This window comes from Meleagris gallopavo, chromosome 22 (genome assembly GCF_905368555.1).
Source record: "Meleagris gallopavo chromosome 22, MGAL_WU_HG_1.1, whole genome shotgun sequence".
NCBI lineage: Eukaryota > Metazoa > Chordata > Aves > Galliformes > Phasianidae > Meleagris > Meleagris gallopavo.
This window is the reverse complement of record NC_139425.1, coordinates 1,637,481-1,656,616: the sequence shown is the minus strand read 5'-3', so window position 1 is coordinate 1,656,616 and position 19,136 is coordinate 1,637,481. Positions and strand designations below refer to the sequence as shown.

At 42.2% G+C, this 19,136-nt stretch overlaps 1 protein-coding gene across 2 annotated transcripts; it reads right to left on the bottom strand.

Moving 5' to 3' along the window:
• On the bottom strand, nt 1–12,198 carry EIF2S2 (eukaryotic translation initiation factor 2 subunit beta). 2 transcript variants are annotated; one of them, XM_085242077.1, is made up of 9 exons: nt 12,033–12,198; nt 7,703–7,883; nt 6,714–6,817; nt 5,387–5,522; nt 4,981–5,081; nt 4,403–4,551; nt 3,508–3,564; nt 2,430–2,515; nt 1–1,653 (listed from the first exon to the last, which is right to left on the bottom strand). In XM_085242077.1, the coding sequence occupies exons 1-9, from the start codon at nt 12,045–12,047 to the stop codon at nt 1,478–1,480; spliced, it is 1,005 nt and encodes a 334-aa protein (XP_085098203.1). In that variant the 5' UTR covers nt 12,048–12,198; the 3' UTR covers nt 1–1,477. The 2 variants fall into 2 exon arrangements, with proteins under 2 accessions (XP_085098203.1, XP_003211985.2); XM_003211937.5 differs by lacking the exon at nt 12,033–12,198 and adding an exon at nt 11,115–11,608.
• Between the last annotated feature and the right edge of the window lie 6,938 nt (nt 12,199–19,136).

Below are 19,136 nucleotides of genomic sequence, written 5' to 3'. Positions count from 1 at the left end.
TTACAAGAGGCACTGATCCTGGCTTTATTCACTTAAAGATACATCCAACATTTGTTATAGCTCACTTGGAATTCATAATGCTTTTAAGAAACCAACTATAAAAATCTTGATTTTTGCCTTACAGTGCTGTCAAGTTTTCAAATAGCAAGTAAGTGACTTCCCAGCAAAACTGTGCTGTGCATTAACATACGTACAAAGATTAAAACTTAGTAGAAACCCTTCAGTTTCTGATACTTTGTGTTCACAATCACCACAGTTTTCCCAAAGGAGGAAGCAACTCCGCAAAGCCACAGGGATGCAAGCCAACAGTCCTGAGCTATTGCACCTCAACCTGACTCTGCACCATTTTATAGATGGGTTAAATGAAAACAATTTCTATTTATTTCCCATCCCCCCAATACAGTACTCACAAAGGGCTCACCCTCCATTTACATCTTTGTACTTGGCAACTGTAAGAAAACTTCTGCAGCACTAGAAAAAACAAGTTAGGGCAACACTGTGTGCATGCCCCCAAAATTAGTGATTCTGGCTGCTAGTGGAGAGAAGAACATGACTTACAACCAAGAGGTGACACTGCGTTAATTTGGAATATAAACTCCTTGGCAGTATGTTCCATAAATTCAAGATTTATCCAGAAGTGTGTTGCAGCCATCATATCATGATGTCACCTACTTTTCTATTTTTGCTGCATTTAAATATTTTTTTTTTTTTTTTTAAAGTGATGAAGAGTGCAGGACTTAATATAAACATTTCTCTATTAGAAATTGCAAAATTTAGTACTATGATACTATGAAAGCTTATAATAGCTTATCAATTCTGTGTTAAGACTCAGCATCAATATGGTGTCTGAACTAGCTCAAGCTACAGTCTGCCTAATAAAGCAGTATCAACCTGTCCTGATGTCACTGCCTGTGACCAATATGTTCCCATTCTGAAGTGGCTATAAAAGCACAACCAGTCCTTATGTTGGTACATCACCTCTGTTCTGTGACCGACCTCTCTGCTTAATGACAGCTTACCTAAAGATCAACTCATTACAAAGAACTGAAATAATCCTAAACTTCAATCTAAGTCTCGGGCACAGCTCAGTGACATGATCTGCAGAACAGAACACCAACCATTCCCAGGAACTGTTTAAAGCAGAAACTAAAGGAAAAACCCAAATCAAAGACGCTCACTGTTACAGTATCTTTAATTTATCTCGTGTTTTACAGAAGTCTGAATGGATTAAAAAGCACCTCCTTTCCCATCACGTTCCTTACAGTTGGTAAAATATATTCAATGAGCAAATGTATGTGAACAGCTTGAGGATCTGCAACTTGCAAGGATTTCACAGACCAATCAATCAAAAGCCAAATTTCTTGTAGTTTTTACAATCTTTGTTTTAATACAATGGTAAGTAAATCCATTCCGATTGTAAACCTGTCCAGTCATATCTCCCCAGAACACTTTGCAAAATCCAGTGTTGATTAGCAAACTAGTTAGCTTTGGCACGGAGCTGTGCTCTCTTGCCTGTGACAGCCTGGAAACCAGTTTTGATGCTGGCGACGGAGCAGCGGGAGTGGCAAGTCTCACACTGCAAGAAATATAACCTGGTGTCCTTCTGTAGAATTGTGTCTGGTGACCGACACGTATGACAGGTGACATACTCCTCTGCAGGAAAGGAATTAATTTGTAGTTAAAAGATCGTGAATTACCAGCAGGAAACAAACAAACAGACACACTCCAGTAGTTCTCCAACCTTTAGCCCTTTCAAAGGCTGTTTAAATTGATCTACTGAATGAGAAGCGGCTTACTGTGAAAATCACAGAGGTTGAATAAACTAAAAATTCCTCCCAGCTCCCAGGTTAAAAAAAGAGAGGGTTTCATCTGGTACGTTGTGCACTGGCACCAGTGCTTTAAAAATGATCATCAGTTAAAGCTTCTCTCTGGCTTCCCATGACTTTCTTTGCTGAAAATACATTCCCAGTTGTCAGCAAACCTTGTGAAGATACAGCACTGTCTAAAACAGCTTTTTTTTTTTTTGCTGCAAATAATCTGCAAGTCCCTTACCTCACAGCACACATGCTTTGTTTGTTAGTTAACACAAACAACAAACTTGAACAGTAACAACTACTGTTTAATTTTTGTAGTCCTCATCAAAACTAAAAGTGAAAATCAAATGAAGACAAGAAATTCTCAATCACTTGCACTGTTCTCCTTGGCACATTTCAATGCCAGGACAGATTACTGCCCAGGTACTTGCTATAATACAGCACACCAACCTTCATTTGCATTATCCCATTATAAGGTAACAGCAAAACCATCACTTGTTAGCACAGACTCTCCATAACATGCACACATGCAGGAGCCTGTGGGCTACACACAGACCACCAGTCACCAAATGGGGTCTAGGAGAAATCTGTAGGGGAAAAGGAAGTTATACTTACTGATATATCTTCTCAAGACATTTTCTATCTGTTTTTGCTGGAATCTTCCTTTGATTACAAGCTGGTTGTTACCATCTATTGAGCCACTAGGTTAAAAGAAAAAGGAATGTGAAGAAATTGATTTACAAAAGACATCAAATGTTAAAAAGTATATGAAGTCAGGAACATGAAGTGAGACAACTGATGCATTCAAGGTAAGAGTAAGCCAGAATTACTTCAAGGGAAAAACAGCATGTAAAATTCTGACAGCACTTTAAAACCTATACAAAGGTCACACAGACACAATACCAACTGCAATAAAAACAAGATCAGTTGAGAGATCAGTTTTGTAGTGAAGCTGCCAAATCAGGAACTGAGAATTAGTACCTGCTTGTCTCACAGAAGTGACCAAGTCAACTCTACTATTCTGCCTAAGACCCTCTTCTAGCCACTTTGACACAATAAACTGAACACATTTTCAGACTACAGTTTGCAAGTTCTTTTTTTTCCAAGTCATCCAAAAGTGAATTGAGACTTTGTTTATCCACACTGCAATCAGATGGCTTGATTCTGTATGTCTACATAACAGTATTTTAATCCGCAAGACTGAAATAAATAAACAAGAAAGTACATCATCACAGCATGAGATCTTTGATATCAAAGGCCTTTAAAAGCACAAGCATTTTTTATGCTAAGACAAGAGAATTTTACAAGTGGCATTAGAGTGACTAGCTACAGGCCCTCAAAACTTCTATCAGATGGGCAGATATTCTCTCTTCCTTAGCAATTATATGCCTTATGAGCTGAAGAGCCATCCTCATCAATTGAGTCAATCAGCTCTGTGATTAGATCATTTTTTGAGAGAAGTCCTGGTTAACAAATCCAAAGTGTTATCCTAACTGTTCCCCAGCTTGCCTCAGTACCTCTTCCATGAGCTGCCCTCTCTTCAGTCACCCAGCACAGCATCTGGGTGTAGGAAAGGAGAGCCTGATGTTCAAGCACATAAACAGATCTAAAATGAGGAATCTTACATTTGATCGGTGACAACTACACTGCCATTGCTTCCTGCATACACACACTTACAGTCCCATAGCCTTACCTTGTACCCAATTCTGCCAACAAAAATGCCAGGAGATGTTTTGGCTGACGATGTAATCTAAAAATAAAAGTAAGGATATCTTTAACCTCTGTCCTCCAGAGAAATTTGATACCTATATAGAAATGGCAGGCTAAAATGATCTTTAATTATCAAATTTAAAAGGGCAGTGCCAGAGGATCTGTACCAAACAGCAGAGGCAGACAATGAACTGAGGACACAGGAAAGTTGAACACACATGCACACACACACCATAATTAGAGAGTAATTACTGAAATTAAGTTGAAAGCAAGTTTTTTTTATATCTCAGAGTTGCCACTCAACCCCTTTGCCATCCTCAGTGCTCTGCAAAAAGCATTGATAGCAACCCCTCAAATTTTACTGCAGTGTATCATCCAGATACTCAGTATGTTTGTCTGGACACCTACAAAACAAACCAGGTGTGTGCTCCTAGAAGTGCCCACAATGAACAGAAGTAATTAAGACAGAGAAGCGTAGGAAAAACAATACTGAACTCCATGGCATTTATCAAGAGAACAGTACTTGCAGTTTATCTCAAAATTAGAAGGAATATTCATCCCTGTTCCTGTATCCAAAGCCTTGCAGATAAACACCATTGGAGACCCAACTACAAACTTGCTACAAGTGAACAGGTTTTGTTTTAGTCCACAAAAAATTCATGAAGCAAGCCTATCAGGCTGGTAATTAAAGTACAAAGTAAGAAATTCTATCACCTTCATAAATACTGTACCAAGAAAAATAGAGGAAAAAAGAGGAAACGAACAGCATGCGAAAATAGCTTTCACTTTGGTCTGTCATTTGTCAAAAGGCACATATTCAATAGCCAACAGCACAGAAAATTCTACTATTCTTGACAAATGTTAAGAGTAACACTTACAATTTGCAGATATCTGTAAAGTTGACAAAGGATGTTTTCTTGGTCCCTACTCTCACCACCTGCGGAGGCTTCATGACAAATTTCCTTTTTTCTCCAGCTACCATATCTGGGTTTTTTTCCCGCATGATGTTAAACACTCTATTGAGCAACTGCAAAAACAAGCAAATCATCATTCAAGACACACGAGATACTCACACTGCAGTACATCACTTCTAAAATCCTGAGATAGCATTAACAATATTAGACCAAATTCACCCATGAGCATCTCCCTGAAAGCTTCTGAGCACACTTTTAAAATGTTCTGATAAATGCAAAGACTGAAAGATGCTTTCACAGGAGTTTACTTTATAACCTCCAGGTACCCCAGCCTGCTTGCAAAAGTCACTTTAAATATCATTAACACAGCCCCATACAAAAGTTAACTGTGACAAAAGATGCTCTTTCTGTTACTTTTGTGTTCACATGCCTCTGAGTACAAGCCTTTAATTTTAAGTTGGATAGAGGACATATGAACATAAGGCTCTGCTCTGATGTAGCACATTAACACGAAAGATACTTTGAAAGCCTTTTAATATTACCTCATCATATGTGTAGTCCCTTTCTGAGCCTGCCCACGCAGGTCCCGACTGAAGGCTGAAAGAAATTCCATCATCTTTTTTGCTATCTTCATCCTCAAAAGCTGTAAAGAAAGTTGTATGGGATTCATTAAGAAAAAAAACATTTATTTAACCTTGAGTGCACACCATTTCTCAAAGGTACATCAACAGAAGATTTTGCTGAGATGTGAAATCTCTGTTCTGGCTAGAATGGTTATCAGCACTTACTGTGGATTTAGGCTCCTTCTGTAGAACATTTTTCTGATAATTGTGACAGTGATAAGAGTAACAGAATTAATTTTTAGAATAAAAGATACCCAAACAAGTTATTCACCCACGGAACGGCCTTTCCAGTTTCAAAACCTCCCTAACTACATTATACTTTTACCTTCATCCTTTTCTAATATTTCATCTTCATCTGGAAACTTCACAAACTTTTTCTTCTTCTTCTTATTGCCCAGCATGATGTCAAGGTCATCTTCAGGTTCTACCACCTCTGGCACATCTCCCTCAATTTTTAATTCCTACCAAAAAAAAAATTAAGACTGCAGCATCCAGTATTAAAGATAAATCATCACTGCACAGCATTAAAAACCATCTAGTATAGTGTGCTACCAGTATAAGCATTAGCATTATCTACCACAGTCCTGAAACATACAGAAAAGAACAGAAACTAAAGTTTGTTGAGGAGAGCCTGCACTAAAACACATGAAACAGAGACACATTTTTAAATTGTCAAGCTGAGCTACCATGAAGAACACGCACCTAACACAAACCAGTTCTGTATTGAAACTGTATCTACTCTATGCTACTTCCTTTGGAATACAGTTTCCTTGCAGATAAATGCAGACGAGAAACTCCATGTTAACACTGGCTGGTCAGAAACAAGGTAACACTGTATTTCATTAAAGGCAGCAACCACATTAGGGTGCAGGGGAAAAAAAAAACCCTACGTGCCATGGAAACTACTGAGAAGCAAAGCTGTGCTACCTGCAGCAAGTCTAATTTATCACATCCCTTTCCTAGCTTTGTTACCACAATCCTTTCCTGGATGCAGGCATGTTCCTGCACTCACAGAGAACACACACAGCAAGCATTTGGGCTATTTGGGTCAGATCAGGGGGGCTTTTCCTCCTCAGAAGGCAAAATCCAATAGCAGGTCTACGTGTAACATAACATTTATCTGCCCTCTTGCTCTCTGGGCTTTCCAGTTACACCGACATGCGATACTAAACGATGACTTGGAGTAAAACTTGAGAAGAGTAAAAATATCTTGCACAGTTTCTGGAACACAGAACGGTAGCCAACCATTTCTAAAGAAAACATGAGAGTAAAAACAGATTTCATAGCAGATAAACACCCTTTATTTGAAGAGTGGCCTTTAGAGGACTGTTCTGTGCATTGCTTCTGACGTCATCTATCTTCCTCTCACCTCAGAGGGGAGCTAACCTTGGTGATACTCAACCCTTCCTGCAAGTCACAGAATTACTGCCTTACTGCAAATATGTCAGATTTTCTCGTTTCCAGACAAGATGTCTTTGTGCACTAACATATTCAGCAGAACTACTACACAGGAAGGACAAAGTGAAACTCTTATTAACTGCACCAAGACAAGATGTCAGATTGGAAACAGCTCCTCTACAGACAATCCCCAGAAAAATGAAAGCAAGGAGGTTTCTGGCAATAGACAAGATGGCCTGGTCATGAAAACAAACCTTTACACCTTCTTCTGCTTCATCTATATCAAATATCTTCTTTGGCTTCTTCTTCTTTTTCTTTTGATTGAAGAAGTTCAAATCATCCAAGTCATCTGTTGCATCTAACAACAAACGATTGGCAAAGGTACAGATGTTAGCAACCACAGCAACAGTTCAGACTTTATGGTTTCCACTTCACATCCAAAGTCTTCAAAACATGACAGCAAGACACAAACAGTAACCTGTAGCTCCTACAGATATCCTTCATGTTTTAGGAGAAGTCATTCTCATCTATCCCTAGACACTGCAAGAGCTGTCTTACAATTCCTGTATCTTATAACTGCATTTTCTTATTTTCAAGTGTTGAATTTTTCTGTTATGCAAGAGAAACTAGTTACTTCTGAAATTATGTTGGAAACACTGAAAAGCTAAAAGAAAACTGCAGGAGAAAAGCATAGTTTCTTTGGTTGACAGTTGGAACCAATCTTAACAAGAAAAAAAAATAATGGATTTAAGTTAATAGCATTCCTTTACTCAAGTCATCTTGAAATGGCATTGGTCTCAAATTAAAGGCCAAGTCATACACACACACAAACTTATTTCCACAAAAGATTATGAGTAACAATCTTGCTGTTGCATTCACAGCTGCCCAAAAACTAGAAATCCTTTTAACCGTATCTCTATTATTCACATCACAGCTTAATTGGAGAAATATTGCAACAACTGCATTCAGAATCATTACAACTGTTTTAGGGCTTCTTTTTCCATTGTATCACACAGTGGTTCTATTTGAGTCAAAAAAGCAGAATTAACATAAGCTGTATGTTTGTGGACATGGTTTCAGGTAGGAGAAGCAAATTAGGTTTCTCAAATAAGCAAGAGATTATTATTATTGACAAGCTCCTGAACTAGCATGATTTGTTACGATACCATGCTCTTGAAATGGGGTTTCTAGTCTCAAAATACAGAGGCACCCTACAGAGCTTATCTACACAGATTCATTTTACCTTTCTTCCTGCTGTCTTCTTCATCTGCTTCAACATCTTTGTCTTCTGCTGGCTCTGGTTCAACTTCTTTTGTTTCTGACTGCTGAGTCTCTTCTGTTTGTGTATCTGCTCCTTCCTCATCCAACATAAACGGCTTCTTCTTCCTCTTCTTCTTCTTGCTCATAGTAGGATCGAAAATCATCTATAAAAGTCAAGAGTTCATTAGCAATATAATGACCTGGCATCACCTGGCATTTAGCATTTCTACAAACTTCAAGCTTCCCTCCACATTCCTTATGTTAACTGAACTGTCCTTCAGCTTCCATCTCAATCTGGGATTTTTCTGTACCTGCAACAATGTAATACAAATTAACTGACTCAAAAATTGAGCTTCTGTAAAAATACAACTGATCTTCTTCCCAGGCATAACTAAAAAGAGGATTTAGAAGGGAGAGAAAGAAAAGGTTAGAATACCACTCAACAGCTTCAACTTCTGCTGCTCTTCCCCACCACAGCTAGGATTCCTCAAGTTTCCTGTTACCTATGTCCCAGTTCAGCTGAAAATATATTACAGCTGTGAACCTTTCAGATCAGAAACTTCTCCATTTCACTGTCATTATGAACTCCGATACCGAAGTAAGGCCACGTGAAGCAACTGCTGTGCCATTCAGCACTACACACACACAAGATTAAGAACACCCATCACACTGAGCACAGTAATTTCCAGATACGTTAACAGGCAAAACTTACCAACAACTCTCTTCACAAGAACGTTCTGGCCTAGGGAGAACCCTACAAGATCTGATGCTACAGCCTGTGTCAGCTCAATACTAGGAAAAAGCAAAGGTCTCACCTCCAAGCTGTTGAGGAGTCCCTCAGCCAACAAAGCAGCTTGCTTCAGCTAGTCACTAAGCCAAGAATGATTTTTAACCTACTCATCATCTGGATACCTCAGACAATCAGCACAAGTTCTTCAGTTTTCCAACACAGGATTGCTTCCTGCTATAATTCATGTTTTTGACATTGTAGCTATTGGTCAAGTTTGTGACAGGTCTGGCCACCTTTCCCACACCACAGTGTATACATAGATGTTCAGACATATTTAATACTTCAAGCAACGGCAGATACCTAAGAAAAACTGGAGAAAGGGTCTCATTATCTAATAGTTGAAAAATGTTTCTTAATTTAGGTAAAATTTAGGATCACGAATACTCCTCTTTCAGAAAAACAACTATTTCAAACGAGAAATTCTCCTACTACACCCTCCAAGGTTTTCTTTCCATAAAGCAATCTTTTCCTCGTACTTTTCATTCTCCTACACATGATGCTCTTGATATACACATGATATTCTTCTGATTGAAGATACATCTCATAAAGGCTCTGAACTGAGACTGAGATGCAGTACACAGCACCCATGTAAATGCCCACAGAAGCCTGAGGCTTTCAGACTGCTGCAGTGCGCCTTTAGTTGTACACAGCGTGCTTAGAATGCTTTCTTTCTAGAAAAGCCATTTTTTTTCTTCCTGTTGGCTGCCTTTCCTCTCAGGCACATGTATGAATCATGCTCTCACAGGGCAGAGCACTCAACGTGCACAACTGCTTACACTGTTTGCTTCTCTTGTAACTTCTCAGGATGCTGACACAGGAAAGCTGCCTGCATAGGCAAGGGTGTACAGCCTTAGGAACAACCAAGCCAACACCACTTTCAAGATTAAGACTCCTCTGAACGCTGCAACTTTGAGAGACTCCAGACTTATCTTCTAGATCTTTTGCACAAAGCTGCAGGAATAAGATGATTAAATCAAGTGTAACTGCAAAGCAGAAATTGCTCCACATAGAGCAAATCACTCTTCCCTTTCCTAAGGACAAAAGGACACCTCTCATCCTGAACTGCTGTAGGATATCTCTTGTCTCCACAAAGACTGAGTACATATTCAGTAGTACACTGAACTAAGGACAGCTTTTAGACTCTGGAGACTGTTTTAATGCTGAAAAAATCTTTTGAGCAGAGGTGTGTGGCTCTTCAGCTGGCCTTCTGCAGAGGTGCATGGCTCCAACAGCCCACGTGGTTCTACAGGGACACCATACCCAATTCCTGCACCCTTCAGCCTAGTCACACCAGGCTAACTGCTCTGAGGAAACTGAATACAGGAGCTGGACATCCTGAGAAGGACATCCGTGCCTGAACTATTTTTGATCATCAAGAACTTATGTAAGAACTAAGCAGGACTCTTAAGTCACACATGACTTAAAAAAAACATGATATGAAATAACCAACCTGCTAACCAGGCTTTCTGCCTTCCTGGGCTAGAAACATCAGGAATTTCTTCGTACTTTTTCTCTGTTCAGTACATTTGATTAATCAAAGTGTTATGATACCATCTAAGCATGAAAATGACTGGAAAAGTTGTGGGCCCACTGAAGAGACTGTAGCCTCCAGGCTAAGCACACCAAAGCCTATGCTTTTACTACATAGAAATGAGAAACTGCCATCCTACTTCAGCTCTCAGAGCCAAATTCCCATATGGATTTTCATCTTCTGTAGACCACAGTTTACAGAAATCAAGTGAGTAAAAGATAAGGAAAGATATATAAAAAATTAGAGCTTCAAGTCCAATTCCCAAGACAGAAACCCACATCACCCCAAATTGCTGCAATAGTGGCACTTGCTGGGGATTCTACCAGAGGTCACAATCCCATTTCATCAGTCTGAATAAACACAGGCACGTCCACAAAACATAGACCAAGGCAGTACACTACTGCACTGTTCTCTGTGATAGAATCCTAAGTTATTTATGACTAATCAACACCTAAACCCTGCAGCTGCTCAAAAGAAAGCATTCTCCAGCATTATTTCTTTGGAGCTTATTAAAAAGCGCAAGAAAACCTTTCAGTTATCATCTAGTAGGATTTTAGATACATAATTGGATTTCTCATTAGATAATTACAGGTTAACAACCTGCGCATCACTTGCAGGTTTAGAATTCTGCTCCTCACAAGCAGGACGTGTGCTGTCCCTCCTCTGCCACTCCTGGGCAGCACTCAGACAAGAGCTGGTTCTACCAGGCAGTTTCCCTTCTGTAATGGTCTGAAAATTTCAAACTGTGGTGCAGTGCAACTGCCCATACTTGGAAGAACTCTGTGATGCAAACCAGAAAAAGAATTCTAACACTTACACTATAGATCTGCCTTTTGTGTATCTTCTTCCTCAGCAGCTTTAAAAAACAAAACACAACTATCACCTTAAAAGCTTACCAATAACAGGTGACTTGGCTCCTAGCAGCCACATACAGAGAAGTTATGGGTGCACTCACTCTCAAACACACTATCCAGAAGATCTACAGTGACAGCTCAGCTAGCTACTACCACTTTCATTCTGTTAGCCTGCAAGATGAAGCAAACCGGAAATGCAACTTAACTACACTGATCTCACCTTAGTGTCAGAACAAATGCACTTATGACAGAAAACAGCTGAGGTAATGGTCTTAATTTCTGGAATCAGAGCACTGTCTTCACATAAGCACACAATTAGATATAAAAATGCCGGACATTCTTTCACAGCAGCTGAATAACCAGTCTCAGCTACCATTAAAGTAGCTTGTAATTACAATGCTTGCTGTTTATTATGTCAGAGAAGTTATGAGTTGCCCGTCTCCAAGGCTAGAGTGAGCATACTTTGCTCAGAAATGAGCCACAGACATATCTGAACCAACACCAAAGAAAAATGACCAAAGCAGCTGTCTCATGGATTCTGTCAGCGCAGTTTCCCCCTGGGCACATCTTCCGTCAGGGTGCTCACAGCTTCATACGTGGAAAGCTTTCTTTTTCCCATGAGAGAGACTGAAACGAGGTTACCAATGGCTCCAGCTACAACATTTGAAAGACTTCTCGGAGGCAGCTGCACCCGCTCCCTGAAAGCATTTGGACAACCGCCTGGTATCACTTGCTAGGACGCACCCATTGAGCTGTCAGGGATGAAAGACGAGATATTAAAGCTCCAAAAAGAGATAAATACTGAAGCGAAGCGCTATCGCCAAAGGAGCACGAGGCGCCCTGGGGACGCGATGCCGGCACGTCTCCTTCTCCCCGGCCCCGCCGTGGGGGATACGAGCACGGCTCGGGGAGGCGCGGAGCTGCACCGCGAGGAGAGGCCCCGAGGACCCCGAGAAAGGCCCTGAGGACCCCGCGAGAGGCCGAGGTCCCGCCGCCCAACCCCGGCCCAGCCCCGGGGTGGAGGCCTCGCTGTGGCCGCCGCAGGCCTCGGGCCCACGCTCCCACATGGCGGCGGCCCCGGCCGCGAAACGGCGCAACCCTCGGGCTCGGCACCCTCCCCGACGGCGTCCAGCCTCACCTCGTCGCCCGACATGGCTGCGGCCGGGCACGGAACGGGTGATCGGATGAGGAGCGGCGGGGCTCAGGGACGCTGCCGGCCGTTGCCCGCGACCGCCGCGCTCGCCTCTTGCATCAGCGCTCCCCTCCCCCGCAGCGCGCATGCGCACCCCGCCGCGGTGTCTGCCGGGAGCTGCGCGTGCGCCGTCGGGTGGCGCGCGGGCTGTGAGGCCGCCCGGCGCCTCAGGAAAGCTTCCGGCTCGGCCTGCCTGCTGGGCCCTGCCGGGACGAACGGCCGCGTCTCATCGACCCCTTGTCACTGCGTATCGTTTACACACACTGAGGTCGTCCTCAGCCTTCTGAATTTAGCAGTCCCAGCTCACGGCTTCACCTCGCATGAGGTGCTCCCCAGCCCCTCATTTCTACCCCGTTCCATTTCCCCTCTAATAGCTAATGGAAGGATTTGCTGTCCACACACGAAGCCACAAAGTACGCCTCAGTGTTCTGTTTCCCAACCAGCTCTGAAATTAAAAGGTCATCGATTTCATGCCAGATTTGTGCTAAAGCAGACAGAACCATCAGCACAAACGTTATTACAGGATTTTTACATTTCAGTGTTTCCAGACCATTTATTTTCTCTCGTCCCATAACTTCCCATTACACGGTGTAAACTTGTACCATTCCTTTTTACATTAGCTAGAGATTACGCACGCTGCATCATTTAACTTTTTCATCAGCTACAAGAAAAGACAGGCGGCCATCGCATATCTTCTGCCTTCCTTTCACCCACTTTTCTGCTTGCCTCACTTGGAAATGATAACACATAGCAAAGCCATCCATCTGGAGACACTACCAGAACAGGAATCAGTTTTAGTTTTTCCCAGCAAAACTAAAATATATATATATATTTCTAAGAAATTCCTAAAAGCCAACTTGAAAATATGACTTTTCTTTCCTGCTATCACCTTTCTGGAAATTTGCAGCATTCATGTCATTGTCACTTCTCATCATATGTCAGGGATAGTGTGGATTTTACACTTATTCCGAGACACGATAGCTATATCTTATATCACCTCAAATCATATTTGTCTAAGCTGTTCTAAAAACCACGAGGGACAGAGGTTCTCCCTGCAGCCAGTTCGAGAGCCTGACAAATCTCATCCTGGCTGCTGCCAGTTAATGGGATGCCTGTTGCAGTGTCCCCCGAGGACACTGAGGGTCACTGTTCTCCATGTGAGAGCCCATAGTCCTTAGGAATACTGCTATGCCCTTTCCTTTCTTGTCCCAGCAGTCTTCTTTTCTGAAAGCTACACATCCAGCCCCTCCAGCCCTTTTTCTGAGGTCTTTTTTTTTTTTTCTCCCCCCCCATTTTCATTTATATCTTCTTCACCCTACTTACTTATATACATATTTCTTACTCCCAGTACTGGACATAATATTTATGTCTGGCTCCTTGGCAGTATGAAATAGAGCAGGATAATTACTCCCAATTAATAAATCCCAGAATAAAGTTCACTTCTTTCTTTGTCAATAATACTTGATGAGCAATTGTAACCTAAAGGTTGGGCTGCCTAATGAGTAATATATGACATATTGTTGAGTACATACAGAATATCTAATATTTGGGAAATGCCAGAGGAGAAGCTAGTAGCAACTGCTAGAAATGCTGTGCTGGAACTATGACCTGATCTTCAGATAGCAACCAAAGAGGGAGATGCTGTCTTTGAAGCTCCTGGCTGCAGACACTGTAATTGTAACATCAGAGGCATACCTGGGAGATAGCCTTACACTGATTTCTTTTCACCTCCTATGCTGAAAGACCATTCAGGAAGGAGTGCTTTCCTGTTCCACTCTCTTTTTTGCTTTTGTTGTGAAATAAATAGGTTTGAAAAAAATCAAGCCTACATCAGTTGTAATTAGTTGTTACCAGCATCAACTGTTGTCCAAGAACGGCTGGAACAAGTGTCTTTGATCTAATACTGGAGGAAAAAAATACAAAAGCCTGCATGAGTTTTGATGAGAAAAGCTCACTCTGAGTTCAAAAGATTGTGGAAACACCCAGATAAAAACTTTTTTTTTTTCCTTTCTTATTTTGTCAATAAGAAGCAATCATGACATTTTAAGAACGAGCTGCGTGATGCAGCGTATCAAATGCAATTTAAACTTCACTAAGTAAATTCATATACTTAAAACTCAGAAACAGAGTGGACTGGAAGTGCACTTTACAGTTGTAGTCCAAGAGTGATTGGCAGTCAGTCTGGGATGATTAAACTTCATATGTGGCCCTGATCTTGGAGGATGGCACAGTGTAAATCACAGTCATGTGAAATACACTTTTAGAGGCTGTGAATGTTGTCCCTACACACCCTGCAAAAAGACATATTAAATCCTGAGTGTTAAAGCTCCCTGTGATGTTAAAGCCACGCTTTTATACAGTGCCAAAAACTATTATCTAGTATAGAAATGAAGACCATTGGATTGTACATGGCTATTTCAATCTTAGCAGTGTTTGCATGCTTTCTGGTGGAGCAAAAGGAACAATTTTGTTCTGGACATGGTTAGGTGATAGTTAAAGATCACTTTCTGTACAGAGTGAAGTTAATTCCTCTAAGTGTTGCTATAAATCTAAGCACAATTTAAGGCTTATATGAAAACTGAATTTTAAAGTAGATTTACATTTTGGATAAGTCCATTTTTTCAGAGTTTGTGCCTAACACTAAATTCTGCTATCAGTAAATAACTTCCTTTTAAAATGCCTAAACTAAAGACAATCACAGAGTGAATATTGTTAACCACTAGGCTTAAGCTCACTGACACAGGCTTAACTACTGCCTTTTATGTAAGCTGTCTACAAGATAGGACTGTATTTCTATTTCCACTCCAAAGAATGAAACAGGAGGGGTTCCTTGGATTTCAGATACTCTGATGCACAACAGCATTGAAGAGGGAAACCTGGAGCAAACAGCTTTGAGCCCTCAGGAGAAGCGTGGAGAATGGATGAAGTACGTTTAGGGGAGAAAATAGTCATATAGAAAATGAAAGCTTTCTGGCAAAGTAGGACAGAAGACCTCTCTGTGAAAGCATCAGACAGGGGAAGCCTGCAGAACTTAATCAGAGCCTGAGGCTGAGGACAGAGATCTGTGTCACATACCAGAGCCGAGACAATAGGGACAGGTGATTTGGGTCTGCTTGTGCAGAGAAGAAACAGCCAAAATGTCTTGAGGGCTTGCTTTTACAACACACATATTTCACCACTGCTTTGGGGAAAAAAAAAAAAAAAAGAAAAAAAAATTGAAAATAACTTCCAAAGCATGGTTAAATTCTTCACAAGGCGGTGAAAAGTGCATAATTGGCCTGAATAAAAATCTACCTTAGACTCCAGAAATGACTCTGCACTGTTGCCAACTAGAGTAAAGAGCAGAATCATTCTCAATCTATCTAAGCAGCGAAGGGAATATTACGCTGGACTACAGCCATATGAGAGTTCACACACAGTCAGAGGTCTGAAACTTTTGGCAGAATTTTAAACAGTGGTTTTAGACACGTGGTTTTGGACAGTTTCGGGCAGAGACACAGGCAGCAGACAAAAGAGGGTGAAAGTTATTGTCCAAAGTTTAACTTGGTGGTAACTGACAGACTCAGCAGAACAATAAGCCAAAGGCTGAGGTCTTAAAGTGCCTTGGTTAAAATGTTTTCCTGCAGGAAAGGTGCTGTCCCTAAAACAGGGCCTTACTCTGGCAGATGGGATCTCAGCAATGTGAACCATTTCTTCCCATCGTGGTGCTCTTTTGCGACTTGTCGGCCGTCTCTGCAGGGCAGAGCAGTGGGGAGGAAGGTGGCTGCCACCCCGCTGGTGTTGTTTCCTTCCTGGACTGGGCTGTTAGCTGAACCTTTCCCAATATCCAATCCCAAATCACTTGTGAGCCAGGAAATACAACTAATCATTTCTCCCTTCAACCTCAAAAAGCAACGGCTGAGAAATCTCCTCCAAACGTCCAACTTTCTCCTGCAGACCCCCGTGTCCGTTTAACATCGAATGCTAAATAACCCTGACCTCCCTCGCGAATCCTTCGGAACACCACTTATCGCCCTCTCCACAATTCTTTGAGTACAACCACCCACCCAGCTCCTTACACCCGTCCCACCCCCACCGCTCCACCCACGGCCAGGACGCCGCGCAGAACGGCCTCAGACGCTGCGCAGGCTCCGCCCGCCCCTCCCCGCCGGCTTCTGTCGCTACGCTGCGCCGCCAGGGGGCGCCAGAGCTACGGCCGTGGCGAGGAGGCGGCGGGCCGTGGCGCGCATGCGCAGCGCTGGGTCGGAGGGACCTGTTGGAGCGGGGATCGGTTCCCGTTGGGAAGCTGATAAAGTCGCGTGTAGGTTTAACCACACCGTTCTGGGTTAGAAGAGGGGGCAAGGCGAAGCCTCACTCCCTTGCTTGTCTCCAGCTCCTGTGCAGAGCTCCTGAGCAACCCGTGAACCAGAGGGTGATAAAGCCACAGAATCACAGCATGGTTGAGTTGGGAGAGACCTCACAGCCCCCCCAGCTCCACCCCTGCCACGGCCTGGCTGTCCCACACCAGATCAGGCTGCCCGGCCTTGTCTTGAACTCCTCCAAACCCTAAGGCACATGCTGTAGTCCCTGCTATTGCTTTGCATAAGAAAAGTCACGAATAAATCCCCTCTGGAATGAAGTAATATGGAGGCAGAGGTTTTGTTGGGTGCTGCTAACAAAATAAAAGAGGGTGCACATGGAAACCTCTGGACTTAAAAAAGGCAACCGGGAATTTGAACAGAGAGCCTTGACAAGCCTGGGGCATGGCTGAGAAAGAGCAAGTAAGCAAGGCTTGGTCCTCTCAGCCAAAAACCTGGGTCATGTTGGATTCCTCCAGTATTCATAGGAGCAGAGGACTCAGCACCTTTCTTTGTACATCTGCAAAATTGCATCAGTACTACCTGTCTCCATCAGCTTTGCTTCCTCTTAACAGAATCCACCTGGAAGGCAGTCACATTTGCAGAGGTGCCACTATCTTGACCAAAGGCCTTCCTGCACTTGAGGGCTAATTTGGAGCAAAAACATTTAAAGTGTCATTGTTATCATTCTTGAGTTGCATCTGACTCTGGAAAAGTAGTCAGCTCATAGAATTATCACACATAGCACGATGTGAACACACTTTAAACTGCATCTGTAAAAAAGAGTAAATCCTAACAACTGCCAGAGAAGGTTCTGTTCCATGTCTACATTTCAAAAAGTTGCATGTGGGTAAAAATGTCAAGGGTATAAAAGGATGGATCTAAGACCATAAACAACCTTTTCTGGATTTGTTGGAAATGCCCCCTTCTGTCTCAGGTTTTCATCAGGCAAATAAAAGAAGAAAATGAATGTACAGGAGCATATGGTTTCAGTTATTTTCTCATAATAACCCCTAAGCTGAAAGTCGATACAGACATATTAGCAATAATTGACAGAATCAAGGAGCATCTTGATTCTGACATTCAGACAACAGCCTTGGAAAAAGAAGAAAGCGGTTAGATCCAGTTCTAAATTGTTGCATGGGTACAGATGTCCTTGTTGCCGAAACAGCAACTTGTTTTGCTGTTGCATACATTTTTAAATGATTGATTTTTTCTAAAGAAGACAAAATTTGAGTGGGTTTTAGAAACCCATTTCAAGCAATTCACCATCTCACGCTAAGACCACTAAATAAGCTGTCTTCCCATTGTGCCTGTGGCTGCAGTAGAAAATCTGTTGGGACAAATGTGTCAGTAAGAGTTGGTAATGGACATCATCTTAAGCTGTGCAAACAGAAGGACGATAGAAAAACCAGAAGGTATGGGAAAAAAAGCACTTCGATATTATTTTAATTAGTGCATTATTCTGCAAGACGGGAAGGGTTTTCAAACCTTGGAGTGGTCAACTATGTTGTGCTGTGCAACTCATACACATCCCTAGCGGGGATTTCTCGGTAATCACAGTTGGAAAGTTGGAGCCCTGGAATTTGTCGTAGCTTTCCTCCTGGGTATGGAATAAGTACTGCTACTAAAACTAACAATACTATTCTAATAACCAAAGATATAAAGCTGTGCTCTCATCAGACATCCTGAGTGTTCACCTGGAGGCCTTCAGTTAACTTCCATCAGTCTGGTAGTTGAGATCTGTTTTGACTCTCAATTACAGAAAGTCCAAATAGTATTTGAGTTCTTGACCTTATTTTGAAATGCTCATATAACAGCAGCAAGCTGGAAGTACTCTTCCCTTGCAAGACGAGAAAAACTATTCGATCATAAAGATTGCTGTCTCTGGATGACCCAAAGATGGGCTGGATGCATTCATTTTAAAGAAGTATCTTACCTAAAGGATGACATCAATTCCACAGTGAGGATCAGAGCCGTTCAGTGAGTTACAGTCATATCTTTTTCCAGACTTTTGTGCTTTGTCAGTCACTGTCATGGATGATCAAAAGAACTTTTTTGACTTCCTACAGCATCACAACATCTAAAGCAGACAATTAAATAGACCGTCTACTTCCCACAATAAACATAGCTGGTCCTGGGTGCAAATAATGCTGCCTTTGCTAGGCAGTTATTGCCAATGGAAAGCAAGGAAGGATTATATCAGTGCTTTTCCATGTGGTTACACAACCCACATCAGTTCCTGAACCTAAATCACTGCTTGCCTTGCTCTTGGTCCATTAGAAGAGCAGAGCCATAAGGAGACACCGGGTTCTGAGGCACAGATGGCACTGAGGCTGATGAAAAGCTTTCAGATTTCTCTGCAGAAGCAGCAGCAGCACATCATTTTCCTGGCTTCATAATCGAGTTTGGCCTTTGTTCTCTTTGCAATAAGAAGGAAATTACCCATAAACCATGAGAGACGTCTGTTTCCCAGCAGAGTGCACAAACAGAGCAGGAGCATCACAAAGCAGCCAACAAGATGTGACCAGAAGGCAGCTCTGTCCCCTGTGAGGGAAGAGGTGCTCAGGCTGTGGGAAAGCTGATGGTCTACATTTTGTTTCTTCTTCTAGATGACAGAGTTGAACCCTGATCACCACTTCTTCAGCATACATCCAAGCTATGGAGCTGCCTATAGGCTGCAGGGTGCTCTATGGATTCCTTCTGAACTGTT

Excerpts from the sequence above, each read along its gene's own strand:
- EIF2S2 (XM_003211937.5), bottom strand. The coding sequence starts at position 11,270 with ATGGTAGCTGAGACTGGTTATTCAGCTGCTGTGAAAGAATGTCCGGCA. Across the intron at positions 6,818-7,702 it reads AGAAGACAGCAGGAAGAAAG|ATGCAACAGATGACTTGGAT; the intron begins GTAAAATGAATC and ends GTTTGTTGTTAG. Across the intron at positions 5,523-6,713 it reads AAGCAGAAGAAGGTGTAAAG|GAATTAAAAATTGAGGGAGA; the intron begins GTTTGTTTTCAT and ends TTTTTTTGGTAG.